Raw genomic sequence first — 20243 nt, 5'->3', positions numbered from 1 at the left:
CTTGGATTTCAGTGCACTGGACTCCAGGCTTTGCTGATCTCAGACTAACCTGTTCTGTTCGTCTGCTAGACTGGCCCAAGTTGAAACTTTTATGTGCTGACTGCGGCAACGTTGGGTCTCAGTTTGGTATCAGTGACCTCCAGGCTGTAGGCACAGGTGCAAGAGAGAAGATGGAGGCAGCCTCCCCTTGAAGGGCAAGAGACAATGCACCCAAATGGGAAAAAAGGGCATTCTGGTGGGACATAAAAATTATTCTCCCTGAGCGTGGGGGGCTTTTCTCCCTCAGCAGAGGGTTGAAATAGAGAGCTCCAGAGGCCCCTTCCAGCCTAATTTTTTCTGTGATTATTTGCCAGACTTGCAAGGAACCACTGCAGTAGCTGTTAACTGCTGATCAGCCCTGGGCCCTGTGCTCACGCTGCTCATTAGAAGCTGCATTTTAACTAGAGCCCCAGAAGGTAGCAAGTAACAGCTACTGTCATGTTTAGCACTACTGCAAACAGCTGCCAAGCACATGAAGTCCTGTAACGACCTGTCTGTTCTAAGTAACCTCAGTAATTAATGGCACTGTAAAATGAGACAGAGAACTACCCTACCTGCATGTTGCATCTGCTTCTGTTCACTCCGGGAGCACGTGCCTGAAGTGGAAGAAAGATAAGATGGCAACTTTCCAGGTAGCATCCCTTCCCAGGTCAGGGCGGCCGGTGCCCTAGTGAGTACAGCCATGGAGCTTGGAGCCTGTACCTGGGGTGGGGGTGGGGGGGGAAAAGGCCACAACTAAAAATCAGCTGAAAACACAGTACACAAGGAACATTTCAAGTACAAGTCCCAGCTCCACAGGTTTTTGTAATAAAAAAACAGCTAGAGGCAGTGCATTCAGGTTACAGATGGAACCCTGGGTGCACACACATTTACGCTACCTGCATGAATGTACCTGGATGTATCTCAGCAGAAACACTCTCTCCAAGCAGGTGCCCTTACCTGCTGCTGTAGGGAACAGAGCTGGCTGCAACAAGGGAAGGTAAACTGAAATGTTACTATATTGGGTGTCATTGCCATGAAGTGAGTTCTTAGTGAACTGCGAGAAAAGGTGTAGTCAAGTGTTTGTAAGGACCAAGAGGATTTTTCAAAGGTAATTAGTAGCTGAGTGGCTGGTGCCTGTCCCAAGTTCAGAGGCAAGCTGCGTTAAGTGAAGCAATATGCACAGTTTCTTCAGCCTGCCCAGAGTCAGGAGGAGACACTAAATGAGAAACCAATTGTCACTGTCACAAAGAAAAAAGTACCTTTCTTGTTTCCTAACCTCATTAGTTCTATAGACTTTCTCCTCTCTTCTATGCATTGCCAGCACAAGAATTTGGCTTTTACATCATCTCAATTTCCAAGCAGTCAGTTGCTCTACCAGCACAATGCTTTGGAGACACACTGGAAAGCTGATCTGACCATGCTACTCAAGATTCTCTTGAATTCCAGTCACCTGCAGAAAAAATAGATATAAAATAAAATCCTTTCAACATAGAGCAGCCCTTGCACTTAGAAGCATGACAAGTTAGTTAGTTACTGTGTTCCACAGTGCATCAGGAGTTGAGCATAACTTACAGGCAGCTGGAGATTCAGCGTTCGGTCTGTGTCTCGGGAGCAGTCCTAGAGTGCAGTTCAGACCTTGAATCCTATCCCTGCTCCTCACATGCTGCATCTTGTTACTTTTTCTGACTCAGATGATTTTTTCTTTAGGAAGTGGGCCAGATGATAAATAAGTCAGTTTTCTTTAGTGCTACAGAGATGAAATCATTCATGGGTTGGACAAAAATAGCACCTTTCTCTCTGAGACATGGGAATAACAAAAGGACATTTTGTTTCAGGAATCTGTAAAACTTCGTTTAGCCCAGCTGGTTGTTAGACCTTCCAAGCCTTTACCACTTCCATTTCTTCCCATGTGGTCCAGTTCACTTCAGATGTACAGGGCAGGAGAGTGAAATTTTTCTCAAAATTTGTGACAGTTCAAACAATTTTAACAATGCAACTCTCCCAACTTGTGTGATGACTTATCAGATTTACAGCAACCTCACAATGAAACCTCCCAGATCAACCAAAAACATACCACAGTGGAGGGAAAAAAACCAACAAAAGCCAAGACGGGGTTTTCCTTTGCTCTGAGACTGAATGGGTAAGGTAGCTGTAACGGAATCTGGTTGTGAAGCCTGGACTACATGAGAACTACCTTTCAGTATTTCCTTTGGCTACTAATAAATGGGATGACAAGATGTGATGGTCTAAACGAGCATTTAAAAGAAAGTTATAGTGAAGAGGGTGCTCATCATACTCATGATTTTGAATAGTTTATTAAATGAAAGGTGAAGCATCAGTTTTAAATTGTACAAAAGGAAAAAAAAACCTCATATTGTAAATGTACAATTTACAGAATTACTAGCAAAACCAATCAAGGAGACACTCATAATACAAAAACCTATTGACTGCAAACTGAACTGGAAACCCATTGCAGGTACCGTGATAATAAATGTTTGTTATACAGTATTCTACAATGTTAAATTAGGAATCAGTTTTCCACACAGAGGACTGTGAAGCACAAGGTTCGTCTGAGACTATGACTCAAACCAGGCAGCATTTATTATGCTACTATGCTCACAGAATAATTGTGACGACAATTTAATGCAGCCTTTCCTGCCCACCCCTGTTACTTTTGGGGTGGACAGAAGAGGAAGGGAGGTAATGTGATTTTATAAAGTTCCAGCTACTTCTCAGGTTTTATACATTACCCAACTGACATCTGAAAAATGGCTGAATTACCTAGTCAAACATTTTTGGCAACCATGTTTGAGAACTGCACATTTTGTAAAGAAACAAACCTCAGCTGAGTGAAATGCTGGTTTGTTTTTAAAATCAGATTCTTTTCCCTCCCAGCAAGTAAGCACTGGGTGTTAATGTTGGTTTGTTTTTCAATAAGCTCATAAAAGAAAAAAGCTCCACGATTATTTTGCAGTTGCTAAAAAAAAAAGCACCTCTAAAATGGCTGTGCTCCAAGTGGGTCAATCTGCTTTGTATCTTGAATGCTAATATTAGAATGCAGAAAGGAAGATTAACATTTTGGGGCTGATTCTTAAGAGATAGTAGAGTCAGTGCAAGTTGTGGATGGCCAGCACCTCCAATATCAGGCCAGTCTTAACTAAGTAGCAGCTACTAGGCAGAGTCATAAAATCGAAGCGTAATGAAATTCCAAATTATTGAAGACATTGAAAAAATCTCTTATTACAATGAATTAGCTGAGAATGCTTTGGGGTTTTGGGGGTTTTTTTGATGTTTTTAACTTTTTTGAAAAATCGTATTTTTTTTCCCAAAGAATTACTCTTAATATGCACAGTTAACACTGAAAATGTAGCTGTATTCCATTGTAAGCTTAAGAACTTCACCATCTAAGCACAAATTTCTATGCAGCACATACAGTACTTCTAACTGGCAAAATTAATTTACAAAAATAGCGCAAAAGGGTATTTACGGCATGGAAAGTAGACTTTTTTTATGGTACAGTTAAAATTGCTTTTAGTATGCTAAAGTGATTCCTTTCCCCCACCCTTGAATTATTTTTTTTTAATAGGAAAGTTGCTGTTTATGTACCTTGGGTTGGCAGGGCTTGAAGTAGGTAGTAAAAACAGCAAAGTGATTACTTGAGAACCATTTGTGTGTTTTACTGAGAATACTTTATTTGCTGGTATAAGTTGCTAAAAATGCACAGAGCAAGTACCAATAGAAAATTTACTGTTTTTGTGTCCCCATGTGCTATATAAAATGAATGTTACACAGCATCTGTTGGAAAAGTGGCTTCATGGACATCTCTTACTTTATGTCCCATTATAAATAAAAATAAATCTTCTCAAGAGTATAAAATCTGGGTTTATCATATCAGAATCTGAAATTTTTTGGCAGAGATGCACATCATTAGAATTCTAACCTCTTCTATAAGAGTGTTCTTCTCAATGCCTATGAGAGGATATAAGCGTACCATAATGTTAATCAAATCCAGTGTGTTCAAAAACACTTTTCTGTAGCCAGAATGACCTGCTTATAGCATCATTGCTAGTCAATGGCTGATAGGCATAGGTTTAATAAAAATGGCTAGCTTTTAAAACATAAAAAGGCAAATGTTAAAACTGTTTTAAATTGTACAGCAGAAAAATAAAGTTAAAAAGTTCTGTTTTCACTCAATGTTGTTTTCAGAAAACATATGTAGAACAGTGTTTATTCCGACAGCTGTCTTAACAATTTAAAACTTCTTCCTCATCCAGAAAAAAAAAAAAAAAAAAAATCTGTATTAGGACAGTCAAGAACAGGGATACAAATGATTTTTTAGGTCAGCCCTTCTGAGGTGACTGGATTGGCCAACATTCCTTTGTGTCATTAAGAAGTTCCTCTTCTTTCTGTCACTACAAAAAGGGACTGACCTCAATCATTTGGTTAAAAATCAAACCATATCACATCAAAAATGTGGTTTTCATACAAGCTATCACAGTATATAGGCCTCTAGCTCTAAACAATAGAGTTCCAAATTTGTAAAATGTCTTCACCAGACTTCAGAACATAGGCATTCCAAATCCCTAGAAAATGATTTAAAAGATTAATTAATTGGGTGTAATGATAATCAAAAAGAACCTCAGATAAACAGGAAACAATACTAGTAAAGCCTTACTGAATCATCCTCAATGATAGCTGCGGAGTCAAAGAAGTCTGGCCTCAGTTCAGCCCGTTCTCGACGGTTTCTTGAAGGTGGCTAAAAAGAGGAGTCAGCCGTTTTAGAACATCCCATCCGCTACCTGGCTGTAAAGGATTCGTGTGGCTCTACAGCTAATGGGTACTAACATGGTTACCTGTTCCTTTACAGAGCAGCTTTGCATGGATTTTTGTGAAAGCTCCAATACAAATGGAGGTCCTGACATAGATGGGCACTTCTTAAATTCACATTTTGTTTACGGAATGGGCTAAAAGCTAAGGGATTCTAAAGTCATTTTAAGTCTGTGCTCATAGCTAAGGGCTTGCTTAAGGCTCTTGCTGACTTAATGATGTTCTTGTATTAGGACTGTAGGCCAGATGGCATAAAAACTGTCTTTTAACTGTCTTTATGCTCTTTAAGTTTATGGTGAAACTCCAGCTCTGACATGGTCAAAAAATGTCATATTATTTCTGAGAATTAAACCTTTTGTGTTGTCCTTCCCTGGAAACATAAGAGTAAATGTGAGCTTCACTGGCTTCATCAATTCCTTCATTTCCTTGCCTTGGATTACCAGTAAAAGAGAGATTTTATTTACTTGATAATCACTTGAATGCTAGTAATAACCTCAGTATTCAGCAGCAGTAACTGAATTATTGCCTAAATTTTCTTTCTGAGACATTATAGCCTAGTCCTAAAGTAACCTATGCCTTATTGTTTGGGAATGAAAGGAGAAATAGAAAAGCATAAAAATGGTGAAGTGTACAATGCAAACTGATCCTTTTTCCCATTTTACAAGGAAACATTCATTTGGAACGGAGAGGCTAGGAAGGTTTTAACCTCTACAAAGCAAATCCTGCCTGTAGTCAGTACATTACCATGAAAGGACCTGAGGTTGCCATCTGATGATATGACCTGTTTGGGAGCAATTCCACTGTCAGGTATTGCCTCACGCCCGCCCACTACTGCCTGCTCTCCCGTCCACTGTCCCAGCACAACTCTGTGTATGGCTGTAAACTAACCAGACCTTGATTAAGGATCCCCTTAAGGTCCACCCACCTCCCAGAAATCAAAGCAACCACGGAACAGAAAAAGAGAAGCAACTTGGCTGCATCAGTTTGACCATGGTGTGGCTGCAAAAAGAGTTGTGTCAGCAAAAGAGTGAGTGATAGCTGTGACGCTGGCACAGGGAAGGAAACATCATCTAGAATACCTTTAGATGATACCGTTTCCAAACTCTTCATAACGCCAACTAACAACTGGAATCAAACACTGGTACGGATCTTGGAGAGTCCATTTGTACTCCACGAGGCCAAGCAGGCAGCTTTGTGCAATTTTTGGATGGGTTGAGCTGGTCTCAGCTCTGTCCCCAACCAGCACTCCTTCTGCCCTTGGCTGACTGCACGGTGAGTCAGATCAGCTACTTCTTCAGTGCTCCTCTAAAAGGGCTGCACTGACACACCTGATTGATGACTGATACGCTGTACATCATAATCTGATTCTTACAGGCTCACAACTCTCAGGTGCACAATGGTGCTCCAGACACTTGCTACTGCCCGAGTCCAGAATATCAGAGGAATAGTGCTAAGCAACGCTCCTTGTGTTTATATTAAAAAAAAAAAAAAAAAAAAAAAAAATCAATTGGGCCCGAGTCTGCAGCTGTAGGTTCTAGCAAGTATTTGCATCATTTCTGCTCTTTCACATTCAGACAACAGGAAATCGCGCTCAAAATTTTGGAATTTTTTGTTTGTGCTTCCAAAATTCCTTTTAAATTATTTTTCATCTGTTTTAAACTTGCTATTAATACAATTTACTGACCAGATCAATGACCATTGTGTCCTCAAATTCTTCGTTCATATCCTCTAGCTGACCTCGTGAGGACATCATTACATCTTCAAAGATAGGCTCAGCGTCATCTTCCATTAGACCTCGTCTGATTAAATAAAGAGAATGAAAAAGTAATTTCCAGGCATTTAAATTTCCCAACCATGATCTTGGTCGTTAAAAAGAAAGCACAAATCCTATCCCTTAATGCCCTCACATAAAACCTTATGTTGAGAGTAAAGCCAGCACGCTTTCTGTAACATAAACTGGAAGAAAATCTTACGTAAAAACAAACCTAACTCTTGCAGAGGCTAAAGCAGGAAGTCCCCTGTAATATCATTATAAACAGCAATTATATTTGTCCCTAACAAGAAAAGGGCAATAATCTCACTGTGTTTGCTTGCCCTTTTACAAAAAGGAGTTACACTGTTCGCCAGGATCCCTGGTAAATCCCAGGAAATCCAGCAGTGAATCCAAGACCAGTTTCTAACACTGTAAGGACCTGATCTCACTGGAGACTCTGGCCCCCATCCTGAAAAGTCCTTATGCACTGAAAGACTTGCTTGGATTGGCACCAGAGCACGTAGCAACTTGTATAACAGAATGCTTCAGCATTCACCCACATGTGTTCCCTCCATTAGCTGCCCAGTGGGACACCTTTGCAAAAGATGATGTGGTTGAAAGAAGCATAAATGGGTTCACGGGAAGACTGGACAACAACTTGCAAGAGTTCATGGGGAATTACTTAACAGACAAATCATGGAAACCCCCTGAAATGGGAACAGTTTAAGGCTGTTCCAACATTACAAAGCTGTTATTCTGCCTTCATTAACAAGCATTAAAATGTCACAGAAATTACAGGCAACAGCCCAGAAAAGGTAGCATTTAAAATGCAGCATTGTCATCTAAAACGGTTCTGATCTGGAGACAAGGATGCTCTGAACACTTACACTGCATGCCTTACGCCAGTTCTCCCTTTCATGTAGTTCATTCCTGTCCTGTCCTTTCGATTTAAATCTTCTAGCTTCTGTTGGCCCAACCAAGATATCTGCATCTGGGGACTAACAAATACAAAGCAGCATTACGACTTAACAATTTTGAGTTGGCTATTTTTAGACAGTATCTCCTCAAGTTTTGTGTCTGACCATGCTTCAGATTAAGATACTTAAATCACATCCATCATTGTACACGTCTTCTGGATTCCCTTCCACAACTTTTCTCACTGTATGTGCACAAAAAAAGCGCCATTAATTGTTGTAATAAGAACAGCTGCATCAAATGCTAACATCACTCATTCATTAGAGTGACATGCACCTGAAGTGGGAGCACTTCTAAAATTCATTTTATTAAATCCTACTTCACTGTCTTAGATCAGGCAAAATATGAGCAAGAACAAATCCAAATGAATAACTGACACACATTTTAAAACAAAAATGTCACACAATGCGAAAAACAAATTGCTTTTAAATACATACCCTGATCGACTTAAGCATCCAGTAACTTATCCTCATGTAAGTACCTTAAAGGCTGTACTTTTTATACCACTTAAATCCAGTAGTAGACAGCAATGCATTTGCTATGATTTGTGCATTGGAGCACAAGGAAATAGCAGTAAACTGAGTGCAGCTCTTCAAGAGCAACACCAGTTTTTATTTTAGTATGCAGTCTTGTACCCTAATAAGATTGACATAATAAACTGGCATAACCCATGTGGAAACAACCTAGAACGCAATATTCTTCTGGACATGGATTAACCCCATTAGTTCAGCAACTGACTGCTCTGAATTTATTTTATGTTTTCGCTCTCCTAAGCTGACCTGTAGGAAATATGTGTGGCAGCTAACTCCAGGCTGAAAGGAAAGGATTCTCCACTGTCTGTTCACACTGTGAACTTCTGTGTGGAATCCAGCTCCTTGAAAGTAACAGAGGGGAGTGATGCTATCTGCCTCTGCTCAACAGTTCTCTGCTCGCAGCATTCGCCTGAGATAGGCAAAACAGAGGTTCAAACCCAGGGTGAAAAGCCTGGTTCAACTTCCTCCCTGCCCACCACCCCTTGAAGAGTTGAAGATTCTCCCACAGCTTAAGGCAGTGCCTCCTTGTCAGGCTCAGGAGTAAAAACACGGTGACTGGAAGATGTCCCATTTTCCATAACTAATTAAATGTTCACAGAGAGATATTTAGCTTAGTGATAGGTGAGATCAGAGAGGGTCAAAAAGAAAGTTCTGCTTCAGCAATTTTCTTCGTTTTTACTGTAGAGTAGAAAAATTTTAAGGAGAAATCAAGAGCCACATCATGTTCCTTATAAATCTGGGAAGTTATGGCAACACCTGGGGAGGCAGGAGATGGGGAGGCAAATCCCTGACCAGAACAGCAAGTAAGAGACATGAATGCAGACCTCACATGCCGTGGGACCAAGGTGAAAAGATGTTCTGGGACTGATGTGAACAGGAGCTCTTCCTCGGCTGTGCTTTCTTGGTAGCCAGCTGGGATCCCCTGCCCACCTGAACTGTGTAGGTGAGGAAATCCATGCCCAGGCTTGCCTTGTGTTCGCCCATTTACATGCCTGTTTACACCTCCTTCCTTCCAGATAGTGCCAGCTGGGAACACTTAAGCCCATCTTAGGCCTTTGGGCAGGACCATGCATATCCCCACCTGCAGCATGAAGCAGCCTAGCTAGCCTGCCACCCTGTCTCTTACGGTGATGTTACATGGTTAATATGGGGAAAGAAAGTTGGCTGAACTCATTTATCGAAATGCCAAATATTATGTGCTCCAAAAATTAATAGGTATTTGTAGCCAGCTGAGCTGCAAGTATCTCTTGTAGTGGGCACTGGTTATTGGATCATATCAAGGTTTAACTGGTTGCAGTGCTGATGCCTGTGCAAGTTACACGCACAAGCAAGGGAGAAGAATAGGTTATGCTTTCAAAAGAGTACATTTCTTTAAAGTTGCTCAGATTTTTTGAGTGCCTATAGTCACAAACTGGCAAACTTAATAGCTTATATGTACAACATGGTGGTATACATATATCCTTGTCACTTCAGACTGGAGAACATTTTACCTTCCCAGGCAAAATCACCATTACTAATTATTTCTGTTTAGAGAACACTATGATTACAGAATGCAGGATGAAGCAGTAAAGCTTAGGATTGAGCAGGGTGAGTGCACATCAAGGAAGACTGGGAAGCTGGGGAATGTGGATCAAGAAAAACATGATGGACAAAAGCTGGAGGAAAACCAAGAGGCATAATCTGGCTATTTTATGCTATACTACACTGGTAGAAACCTGATTCATCTGGCCAGCATAATATGACTTTTCTATACAGGTAAATCAGATCAGTACATTTGGCTATAAAAGTTATAAAAATAGTCTCCAAAACAGATATTGTTATTCTGTATCTTCAAATTAATAGAAATAGCACATAATAGCATTCTCTGAAGACTTTCTATTCTTAAACTACTGACAGATAATAACCAACATTTTTTCCCTCTAAATGGAGGTGATAAAATGGGAGTTGCGTGACAAAAAGGATATATAATTTAGGGCAAAATAAAATTGCCTGCAGGCAATTACCCCAGGAACAGGAATTACTAGCTCAGCAGCTGGAATTGGATTGAAGAGTTAATTTACAAGAAATCAGTTAGGATATCTGGAGAATGTACCGTACTATGACACAGGGCAGAGGGAAAGAAAAGAGAACATCTAACAGGTCTTTTAGAGGAACAGTTCAATGCAACCTGGGGGCACAAACACTAGGAAGATTTCACCATAATTGCACAGTTATGCTACTAGAGAATTTTAACATAAGGAATTTCTACCATGATTTTACTACAACATGTTTTTCCTGGGAAGTGAAAATAGTCAAAGTATTGCTGAGCTATAGCCAAGACACTTCCAGTTGTTTTTGCAAATAACCACTACATATATGGAGCCACAGACTAAGACTACCTTAGTAGTCTTAGTATAAATAATGTATAAATAATATGCAACTCCTTTGCCTGGCTCACTCTATTTGATGCTAAAATTCCAACACTTACTTGTGTAAAAAATCTTGTTCAGATCCCTGCTCCGACTCGTGCTCCTGGATCTGCTCTCCCATTTGTCTAGTGTTCTCCCTCAAGACAGTTGAGGTGAGCTGTGGTGCTTGCAGTGTCCCTGGAGTATGTATGTTTTCATTCCTGTTCAGCCATGAGCCTTCTAGACTCTCATCTAGAAAAAGAACATTAAAATTACTGACACATTTCTGATACTATGCAGTGCAGTATTACTGCCTTCAGGATTTGTTCAGCCAACTCACTGAATGAATACCTTACATGAGTAACGGGAGCCTTCCATCTGCTGACACACTTTGATACAGTTAATTTTAGTTGCAGCACCTTCTCCAAATCTGTATTTTCAACAGTTTAGTATCTTTTAAAACAAGCGTGCTTTTAAGAGATTAACTGGGTAAATGCTTGAAATGGTAAGTCTTTCAGCTCTAATTTTATTTTGTGTTCTTTCAAGGAAGGATTACTACCGGCTATTCCCAGCAATAGCAACAATTTAAAGTAGAATACTTAACAAATAAACAAAAATCATTGGAAACAAATACCATATTGCAGCACTACCTGAATTGCTGGGTATCTTGCACACATATAACAAACATAATTCCCAATTAATGAGCTTACAATCTAAATATAAGACTATTAATCTCATAGGTATACAGCAACCAAGATATAGTTAAACACGAAGTTGGGGGTGGAGCATAAAACCCAAATCTGGTCAGCATAGATCTTTAGAAACTTCACTCAGAACCATTTCAGTGGAGTACAGAGGGGGCATTTTAAGTAAGAGAAGTAGTCTGGCTGGTGTGAACTCTAAATAATAACTTGATCAGACAGCATATTCAGAGTTTAGAGCAAGAGGAGGAATGAAGGTGGGAAGGTGACTGAAGGTGTACGTGGGATGCTGTGCTCCTATTGCAAAGGGAGCAAACCAGAGAGGAAGGAAGAGGGGGGACTTAGGGAGAATGTGATAGAGCAGACAAGTGCGTAGGCAAGAGACATGTAGAAAAAACCAGAAGTTGCTGGAGTGAGTGAAAGACAGGGAAGATGACAAGAGAGGAGAAGACAAGATCACAGATACACTAACAGAAAGAAATGTGTGGTGAGAAAGCAGATGGGGATCTCAATGGATCTTGTAATTTTTCCTACGCCTTTTATTACCCTTTGGGCATAAAAGTTGTCTAAAAATTTGCCTATTTATTCCTGAACTTACCTTTGAACCCTTTTTATGTTAAAGATTTTTTTTGTTTTAATCCCATTTATGTTTGATTTCCTTAAGGCACTGTGAAGAAACGTCACAGAGCAGATTTACTTTCAGTAGCAACAAGGAATGTTCTCCAACCCAGACAGTCTGTTGAACCCAATATATGTGGAATTTAGGTGAGAAAGGAACCATAGGAACCATAGTTTTGGTTCTCTGATGCTAGGATAGTTTCTGTAGTGATCTTGCCCTTGTTTTAGTTCCTTTAGAGTGGAAATTAAAGAAAAAAAATAATCTTAGTAGGATTTAAAGAGAGGTCCAACATTGTAACTGTGCTGCCAGATTAAGATTAAAGGTAGGAATTCTGGAGGAGTTATAAAAAGATGTAAAGATAAAAAAACAAAAAAGATTTGTGTACATACTATGTATAGACCATCAGTTAATTTGGTTGTAAGACTGGTTCTTCATAGCTGAAGTTATACAGATGACTGAACAGTAAGTACTTATTTCTGAGGATCAAGTCTCTGATTATTTCATGAGCTCATTATTGGTACATATAAAATAAGACCTTGCTTGTGCAGAAATCTATGTCTTCCTGTGAAAAGTACAGACAACCTGGCTCCAGGTTTTCTTGGCTTTCCTTTTTCCAAGATTCGAAAGGAAGTGTACTTAGGGCATAACACAATCAGTAATACACATCAAGAAGCATCCAAAAATTAAGTACATGGCATCCTTCCAACTGCTTATGTTATTGTGAGGGCTTTCTTAACATATGGTATCAAATGTCCTTTATTAATACATATCTAAAATAAGACTTTTGGTGCTTGCATTGCATATCCTTCGATGTAAGGAAAGGCCATAGAGCTTGTGTTGCTGCTGTCATTAGAGAGCACTTGCTGGTTACTTTTCAGTTCTATCATCTTACCAGGCAGTCAAATTCTACAGTGAAGGCATCTATGAAGGAAAAGACAGTTATACTGTTATGGGCTAAAACATCCATCCTGGACCTATATATACTGAGGCTGTACAGCAAAGCATTCATGAGCAATGAAGGTCTGTGTAGTGATCTAGGAATTTAAGGAAGGAAGAAAGGAGAAAGGAATCACTTCGAAACGCGTTGTCCTTGAATGTTATACTGTGACCCAGAGCTGTATTTGTAGTATTGAAAGGACATGCCCATACCCTACCCACAGAGCACCCCAGGAGAGGCAGTGTTCATCAGTCGTTTTCTGGCCACAGATTACTAATGGGGGAATTTGGGGTTACAGGAGTGAACAGTGACAGCCCATTCTGCCTAAGGCAAGATAAATCCTGGGTGTCTTCTGATGACACAGTGTTGGTAGAACATAAACAGACCCTCATACCCTCTGTAGATGTCAGAATCCTGTCAGACCCATAGTAAGTCTTGGCATAGTCTATATTGCAGCTAGATGATCTCCCAGTGGAAACTGCTGTACAGTCAGATCTTTCAGGAACTGAACCACCATGGATTTGGCCTACATCATTTTAAGTGAGTTATGTTCGTGGAAAATTCAGGACCACCACTGTTGCAAAGAAAGGGGGTATTAAAATCAAAAGTGTTGCAAATCCATTCTTCCTTCTATTCATCGTTGAAAGAATAGGACACAAAAGAGCATGAGGTAAACAATTCCTAAAAACTATGTCATAAGACTGAGACTTGCCTTACAGGGAAGCAAAGACATTACTACACTTCCCAGGAAAAAAAAAAAAAAGGATATTGGTAGAATACAATAAAATAGAATGAAAATAGTAGTAAGAGAAAAGAAAAAAACCTCAGCAGTTGAGTTCTGTGAAAATCATGGCATCCAGAAGGAAGCAAAACAGTGTCTGAAGAAAGGAAGCAGTATTATGTCTACCTAAACTTTAGGCTGGCTATAAGAAACTGAAGGACTTGGTGCACATGTATTGCTCAAAGTAAGCTGTAGTGGAGAATGGACCTGATTGTAGATGTGCATATGGTATATTTTGAATAAAATTTTGGGAAATTGCTGTATATTCAGGCAAATTGGCATTAGATTCCTCACTGAGGAGTTACTATTGTAGTTACTGGCCTTGGAAGAATCCCTGAAGTTTAAAGATCCCACTTACACCTACTCTGTGGTGAAACAGTAAATTTATATTCACAAAAGTGCACACTGCATCATACAGATTAACCAGGATCAGATGCAATCTTGTAAGAAATTTGCTATCATAGCCAAATTCCTGATGAACATGCCTGAAGTCACAGAAAGAGTAAATACAAACACTGGATATCAATACAATTTTAAACAAAAAAAGGTGGCTTTTTAGTGTTCTCCAGTGGTCCTGCAAAAACACAGATCTGTATCAGAATTTCTGCCTTGGGTTTGCTCTAACGCCGTGTTAACTAACAATGGCTCCAGACTGAAGCATAGGCAGAAAACCAGAAGTCCGTGACCAAGAAAGGTGTAGAGCAGATAACTCCACAAACACCTCCTGCTTCCACCTTCAATAACAGCTTTTAATAGTTCTGAATCTGCAAATCTCCGTGAAGACAAACAAGAACAGGGACTCGTGATAGTATTTCCCATAAAGACATGTTCAAGCTCGATAGGAATTTGCAGAACAGATGTCTTGTTTTTACTACATACAGAATGTATCATATATTTCAGCATTAACTGATAAACCATAAGGGCTCCTAGGAAGGAAAGCTGTAATATATGTACAAAATAAGAAATACCTCTACCAGGCAACCTTAAACCATACAAACCTTCAACTCTCTTTTTGTGGAGTGGTGGTCGTCCTTTCTTATTCCTCACTGAAGAGGCTTTGCTGCTGCTGCTTCCACTGTTAACAGACATTCTGTCGTCTTCACCACCTGTAACTAGTGAGTTTCTATAGGAAATGAGTGGAAGCCATACATCTTCTCTTCTTTCCATCATCTGTTCTGTCAGAAACTTCTCTAAGTAGGAGTGACTGAAAATAAAAGAAAATGAGTACAGAGGCGCAGCACTTTGTTTCCTCTTTAATTAATCTGCAACCCCTCTTCATATGTTGAGAGCTTAACAGAAATCCCACATGGTGTTTCCTTATTTTAATTTAATAACATACGCTGATAGGGCATTGTGTCTATTTTTGACTGAGTAAGAATACATGTCATTCCCTCAAATCGAAATAACATAGTTAATCATGCACCAGTTACTCACAGATAAACAATACAAAACGTTCTCTCCCCATCATCTTCCTCCCACATTTGTCTGCGATCATTCACAGCACGCTCTACTTGAATTCCTTTTCTATTTTGCACAGTAAGGAAGCCACCTCTGTATATGGCTACTGTGTCAACAGATTGAATTAGAACCAGTTGTGAGGATGTAGGATATCCTTTTGTATCTCGGAACAAGAAAAATGGTTTCTTCAAATGCAAGCAGTTATTTTTCAACAGAAAATTTGAAGATCTGTTCCACCACCATGGAGAAGTCCAATGCACACTTGTTAACTTAAGGGAGGAACCAAACAACCTCCCTCCTGTATATGGTCTGGAGGGCATTTGAGTTGTTTTCTTTTTCCATTGATTATTTAATTAAGGTATTAGAAGCAGTCCTTAAAATGAATATGCAAATCCACATAAAAGTGATTTGAATGAGTTTCAAGCTGCAGAGCCAAGAATTCAGAAGTTGGGTAATAGAATTTGTGATACTTCAACATTACTTCCTGCATCCTTCCATTATGATTTCCTTCAAAACCATATTGCCAGGTTGTCATCAGTGGGAGTGAAACCCACAAACTCTGCATGGAAATGCGGAATTTTCATCTGTTAGCTCATGGCAGGCTCAAACTTGTTACACAGTCTAGCTTTCAGAATAGGACAAGGAACCACACTGTATATGCCTGGGTAACAATCATACCCAATTTTTAATGGGATTTTGGGTTGATTCAGTGAATGGGATGACTTTGCTCAAGAAACAGCAGGTTTTCTGTCTACTGTTTTCTTCAATATTGTGAATGCTTCTTCCTTCCCCTTTTCATGTGTACATTGAGTAACACCCAAACCTTGAGTAACACCCAAACCTTGCACTGAATGGGAAATTCTTGGTTTAGTCTCTCTCTGTTTTACAGTACCAACCAGTGCAACAATTGAGTGCTTCATGACTTTAGAGAATCTATCTGCAGAATAGTCTTGAAAAGTAAGAAGTTTTTCTGCATCCAATTTATATTTATAGAACTAGAGTGCCCAGGTTATGCCCAAATTGTGAACCACTTGGGGGTTCTTTACTGATTAGATGCCAAACTTGAGACAACTTTTGCTCAGCATTTTAGAGGAGGTTCATACTGGCAGTTCTTACCAGCTTCAACAAGGACAGGAACTCTGAATTTCTAGAAGTAAGAACACCACACTGAGGCTCCATCTCATCTGACTTCAGACACCCAATAGTCAGTTGCTAGTCTAAGCTAAGTCTCTATTTGAGGGAAATAAATAGAAAGAAATGCCTCCACAGGGCAATTCACCTCTATACTGTCTTAGCTGAATTCCTCAGGATTTCCGTACCTGCATCTGCCTTGTGTGTCTGTACCTGCATTAGTATAGATCTTTTTTTGTGAAGTGTAAGAGCCTGGCACCTTAAATGCGTAGTTTTATATTAAATCCATAGATTTGAATAAATCCATTAATGGCTATCACTAATTCTGGAGGTTACTTATAGAATGAGAAGCCGAATAAATAAATAGGATAGGAAAACTAAATGAAACCAATGTTGCTGCTCTATTCCCAAACTGGAAACATCTCCCTTTTCTCCCCTCAAATAAAAAGGCCAGCAGTAAACCAGAAAGGAAGTAGGAGCCCTGCAAAAGAGCAGTGTTTGCTGAACTGTGACAAGAATGGTATTTTGTCCCAAGGGCAGATGACATGCAGACATATGGGATAGATAACTAATTTTTTTGAGGTAGGAGAGCCAAGCTGGAGGACTTCTGGGAAACAGGCATACGCTCATGAGACTTTCCAGGTTATTCTAGAGCACTTTTGCCTCCAGAGTAACAGCCCATTGCTGAGTTTAGGGACAGTCACTTGGCAGGAGGAGATCAAGCCAGGGAGAGAGGTAAATGATCCTGCACACAGGGCTTCTCCACCAGATGGTGGTCATGGATCTTCCTGTTCATAGGCAACACCTTTGGAAGGAGGGGAAGAGGTCCCTGTGGATTGGAGGAGTGATGCTACAGAGAAGGGCAAATCAACTATCCAGAGTATAGCTGAGTATGGAATGTCAGTGAAGCACTATGGGCAACGCAGACATTGCCCGATGGCTGCAAACATGACGGATCCCTCAAGGGAAGGAATGTAGATATCTCCAAAAGAAATCTTTACATCTAAGCAAGTTATCTTGACTCTTTTCATAGTCACTACAGCCAATGGAATCTCGGGCATGTCTGAACTCATCTTAAAGCAGTAATTTAGCATAGATCAGATAAATCGTGCCCTAAAGGACCATTTCTTTTGACTGATCTTCAAATTCAGCTAAAGTAAATAGCTCACAGATGACTACGATAAAGACAGATAAAATCAGAAGAAATGGATTCCACCACAGCAATCTTTACAGTCCTGCAAAAGAAGCCAGTGGTTGTGTATGTGGGCACCAATGAGTGGGAGAACCATCGAGAAAAAATTTTAAATGGCAACATAGAAGGCGAAGGAACAAGATCTCCTCCTGAAGTACTGAATTTCACACAAAGGATCAGGTCAAATTAAGCTGTCACATAAACTGTACAGAATGATGCAACTTTAAATGTTAAACACTGGAGAAACTTGTGGAAGGGATGATGACTGTACAGGAAGGATAAACTTCACTAAATTAAATAGAATCAGATTAATGGCACTTTAACAGATGCAGGAGAATCTATGGTTCAGCTAGGAAGATAGTCATAAAATCCTATTATCCTTAAGTCCTGTCCTGAAGAATAGGACAGAGGTTGACAAGATTTATGGATATAACAATGAAGAGCAGTTTCAAAAATTGAGTGCCAAGCTAGTGCAACTGGATCATCCAATTCTCAAGCTCGTTTAACTATTTCTTCTACTGTGTTTGCTGAATTGACAAATTATTGATACAATAAAAAAATTAAATTGGTTCAAGCGTGTATATGTTAAAAATTATACGAAGCAAACCAAGATGCATTTCTTGTAACACAGATAAAACTGGAATATTCATAATTGTTAACCTTAACAGAAAAGTCCTTTAAAACAAATGTCTTCACAGAAAAACTACAGAAAAGTTTGACAGAAAGAGTCAGTTGAGGTAGTTATAGTAGATACATATGACTTACACTCATTGTGGTCAGAAAATTGACTGGAAAGACATCTATAACCATAAATCAGAAGATCTGACAATTGCATTCCTTAAACGGTCATAAAGTTATTCAAAGAATTCAGTTCTACACTGGGCACATAGTGTTTGGCTGACTTTTGACTGGAGTCCTCTTCCTTTTTCCCTTACTATTTCTGTGCTATGGCCAAATCCTGGATATTTGCTACGTAATGTGTTAGAAACATAGAGCATTATCTCTGCAGTGATGCTGACAACACGTCTTTACTATGAACTTGCCCTTAATAACACAGTTTTCTCTCTGCCAATTCTGTGGATATCCGCAGCCCCTCTTCACAGTCTGTTCAAGTGTTGCTCACAAAACAGTACTTCTTGCTCTTTATTCAGATCTTATCATCAATACCTCTGATTTATTTAATTTCCAGTATTTCATCTGCAGTAATTACCCACCATATCAAATTCAGGCTGCTTGTTTTAGCCTGCCAGGTCTCTACCACCCTGCTCTGTCCTAACCAACAATCGTGTCCTCTCTCAGCCTCTTTCTCTATCCTATTGTGCCAGTAACAGAAGCCTCGACAAACCTTTATTTCCCAGTTTAACTCAACATATTAAAATAGAAAACAAGTATGTGTTTACATTTTATGTAAATATCTAACAGAAGCAGATGTTACTGCAGTGTTTACAGGCCTGTAAATTTCCTGCACTGCTAACATTTCATTTCTTTTTTCTTCTAGTCTGAAAAAAAGATTGCATTTTATTTTCAGTCCCCCATGGGAAATTTTAAGGAACATTGTTCTGTGAGGTTTCAAACTCACCTCATCAGTGGATCTGATTCTCCTTTCCTCATTTATTTTTATTACTTTAAAATATAAAATTAGTAACTATGTATGTGAAATGTCTCACTAGGACTTCCTAAAGCCCCATTAGATTGTGAAAACCTCAAAGCAGAGAGCTTAAACACACACTACAGTGATTAACGGAGCCCAGCAAAACCCACAGAAGAAAATGGAGCATTACTTACACAGTCTTTTTGTCCTGTCGCAGGAGTTTAGAAGAAAATTCACTAAGCACTTCAAGGAAAGCAAGGTTAGGAGGTGGATAGTCTTGTCCTTTTTGATTCTGATATTTGAAGGCAAACTCTATGCCATCTCTACAGTAAAGAAATATAAAAATTTTCAGACATTTCTAACAAAATCAAACAAATGTTGCCCAAAATCTGAATTGTGATAAAATTCTTTATATCTTTATATCCCATCATAACTTTTTTTTTTCCATTACTAGAAAAAGGCTGCTTTTGGACAAAGGGGAATCAAATGTTCCCTCTCAATTTGTGAGGATTCAATCTCAAAGACAATGTATTGCCAGTCATATGGTAAGAAGTAATTTACCACAATGTAAGAAACTTGGCAGGTGCTGAAAGACACTGCCTTAGCAGGAATGCCAATTGGCTCTTTCTTGTTTCTGCATGAAGCAGAAGCTTGCAATAAGAATAGTATGTAAGAAATAACAGGATATAACTTTTGCATCAAGAGTCAGAGAATAGAATTTACTTACCACTACATTGATACATGCATCTCTGCCTTATTTTTGCTTTATCATTTGAGACTAAAGAAAACAATTTACTTCCACATTATCCAATAAGGGCGCATGCATGTCTTGACTTCTCTCTTGCTTGGCACAGGAAAGTGTCTGGTAGCATTTTGATCATGCTTTGCTAATCTTAGTCTTAATGACTTAGTTTCTGATATAGCAAACTTTAATATTTTAACCTTTTTATGGCATGGGAAAGTCATAATTTAAATTTAGCAGCACCTTTCTACACTTTCCTATGCAGCAGTTACATAAAAAGCTTCAATCCACTTGAAACAAAAAAAGATTTCCAAAATATTTTTGGAATATCTTTTTATAAAAGCCCTTGGTGCCTGCAGAATCCACAGTGGTGTGGTACAAAGAACTATCTAGAGTTGTTAGATACAGTCCACACAAATATATGTAATACCAGTGGCTTTACCTGAGATAAACATGGCCATTCCAATAAATTCCAACAAAGAATTAGGCAGCAGCTCATTGTTCTTCCTTTCTTACATACATACATGAACACCCCCCACCATTTTTCTACATAAAGTAGAAAAAATATATCATTATTCCAGGACCTGTTAAGATT

At 39.3% G+C, this 20243-nt stretch overlaps 1 protein-coding gene across 14 annotated transcripts in view; it reads right to left on the bottom strand.

Moving 5' to 3' along the window:
* Positions 1–2317: 2317 nt before the first annotated feature.
* STAG1 (STAG1 cohesin complex component) overlaps positions 2318–20243 on the bottom strand; it is a 202801-nt gene continuing 184875 nt past the window's right edge. For all 14 annotated transcript variants that reach the window (XM_075032127.1, XM_075032133.1, XM_075032132.1 and 11 more), the window contains 7 exons: positions 19101–19229; positions 14533–14738; positions 10577–10748; positions 7489–7599; positions 6533–6647; positions 4697–4777; positions 2318–4604 (listed from right to left, as the gene is read on the bottom strand). In XM_075032127.1, the coding sequence (XP_074888228.1) occupies positions 4581–4604; positions 4697–4777; positions 6533–6647; positions 7489–7599; positions 10577–10748; positions 14533–14738; positions 19101–19229 (838 nt within the window). In that variant the 3' untranslated portion in view covers positions 2318–4580. The remainder of the gene's footprint in view (positions 4605–4696; positions 4778–6532; positions 6648–7488; positions 7600–10576; positions 10749–14532; positions 14739–19100; positions 19230–20243) is intronic.

This window comes from Buteo buteo, chromosome 7 (genome assembly GCF_964188355.1).
Source record: "Buteo buteo chromosome 7, bButBut1.hap1.1, whole genome shotgun sequence".
NCBI classification, from domain to species: Eukaryota; Metazoa; Chordata; class Aves; order Accipitriformes; family Accipitridae; genus Buteo; species Buteo buteo.
Note: the sequence above shows the minus strand (reverse complement) of the source record. Positions and strands in the feature narration are given on the sequence as shown.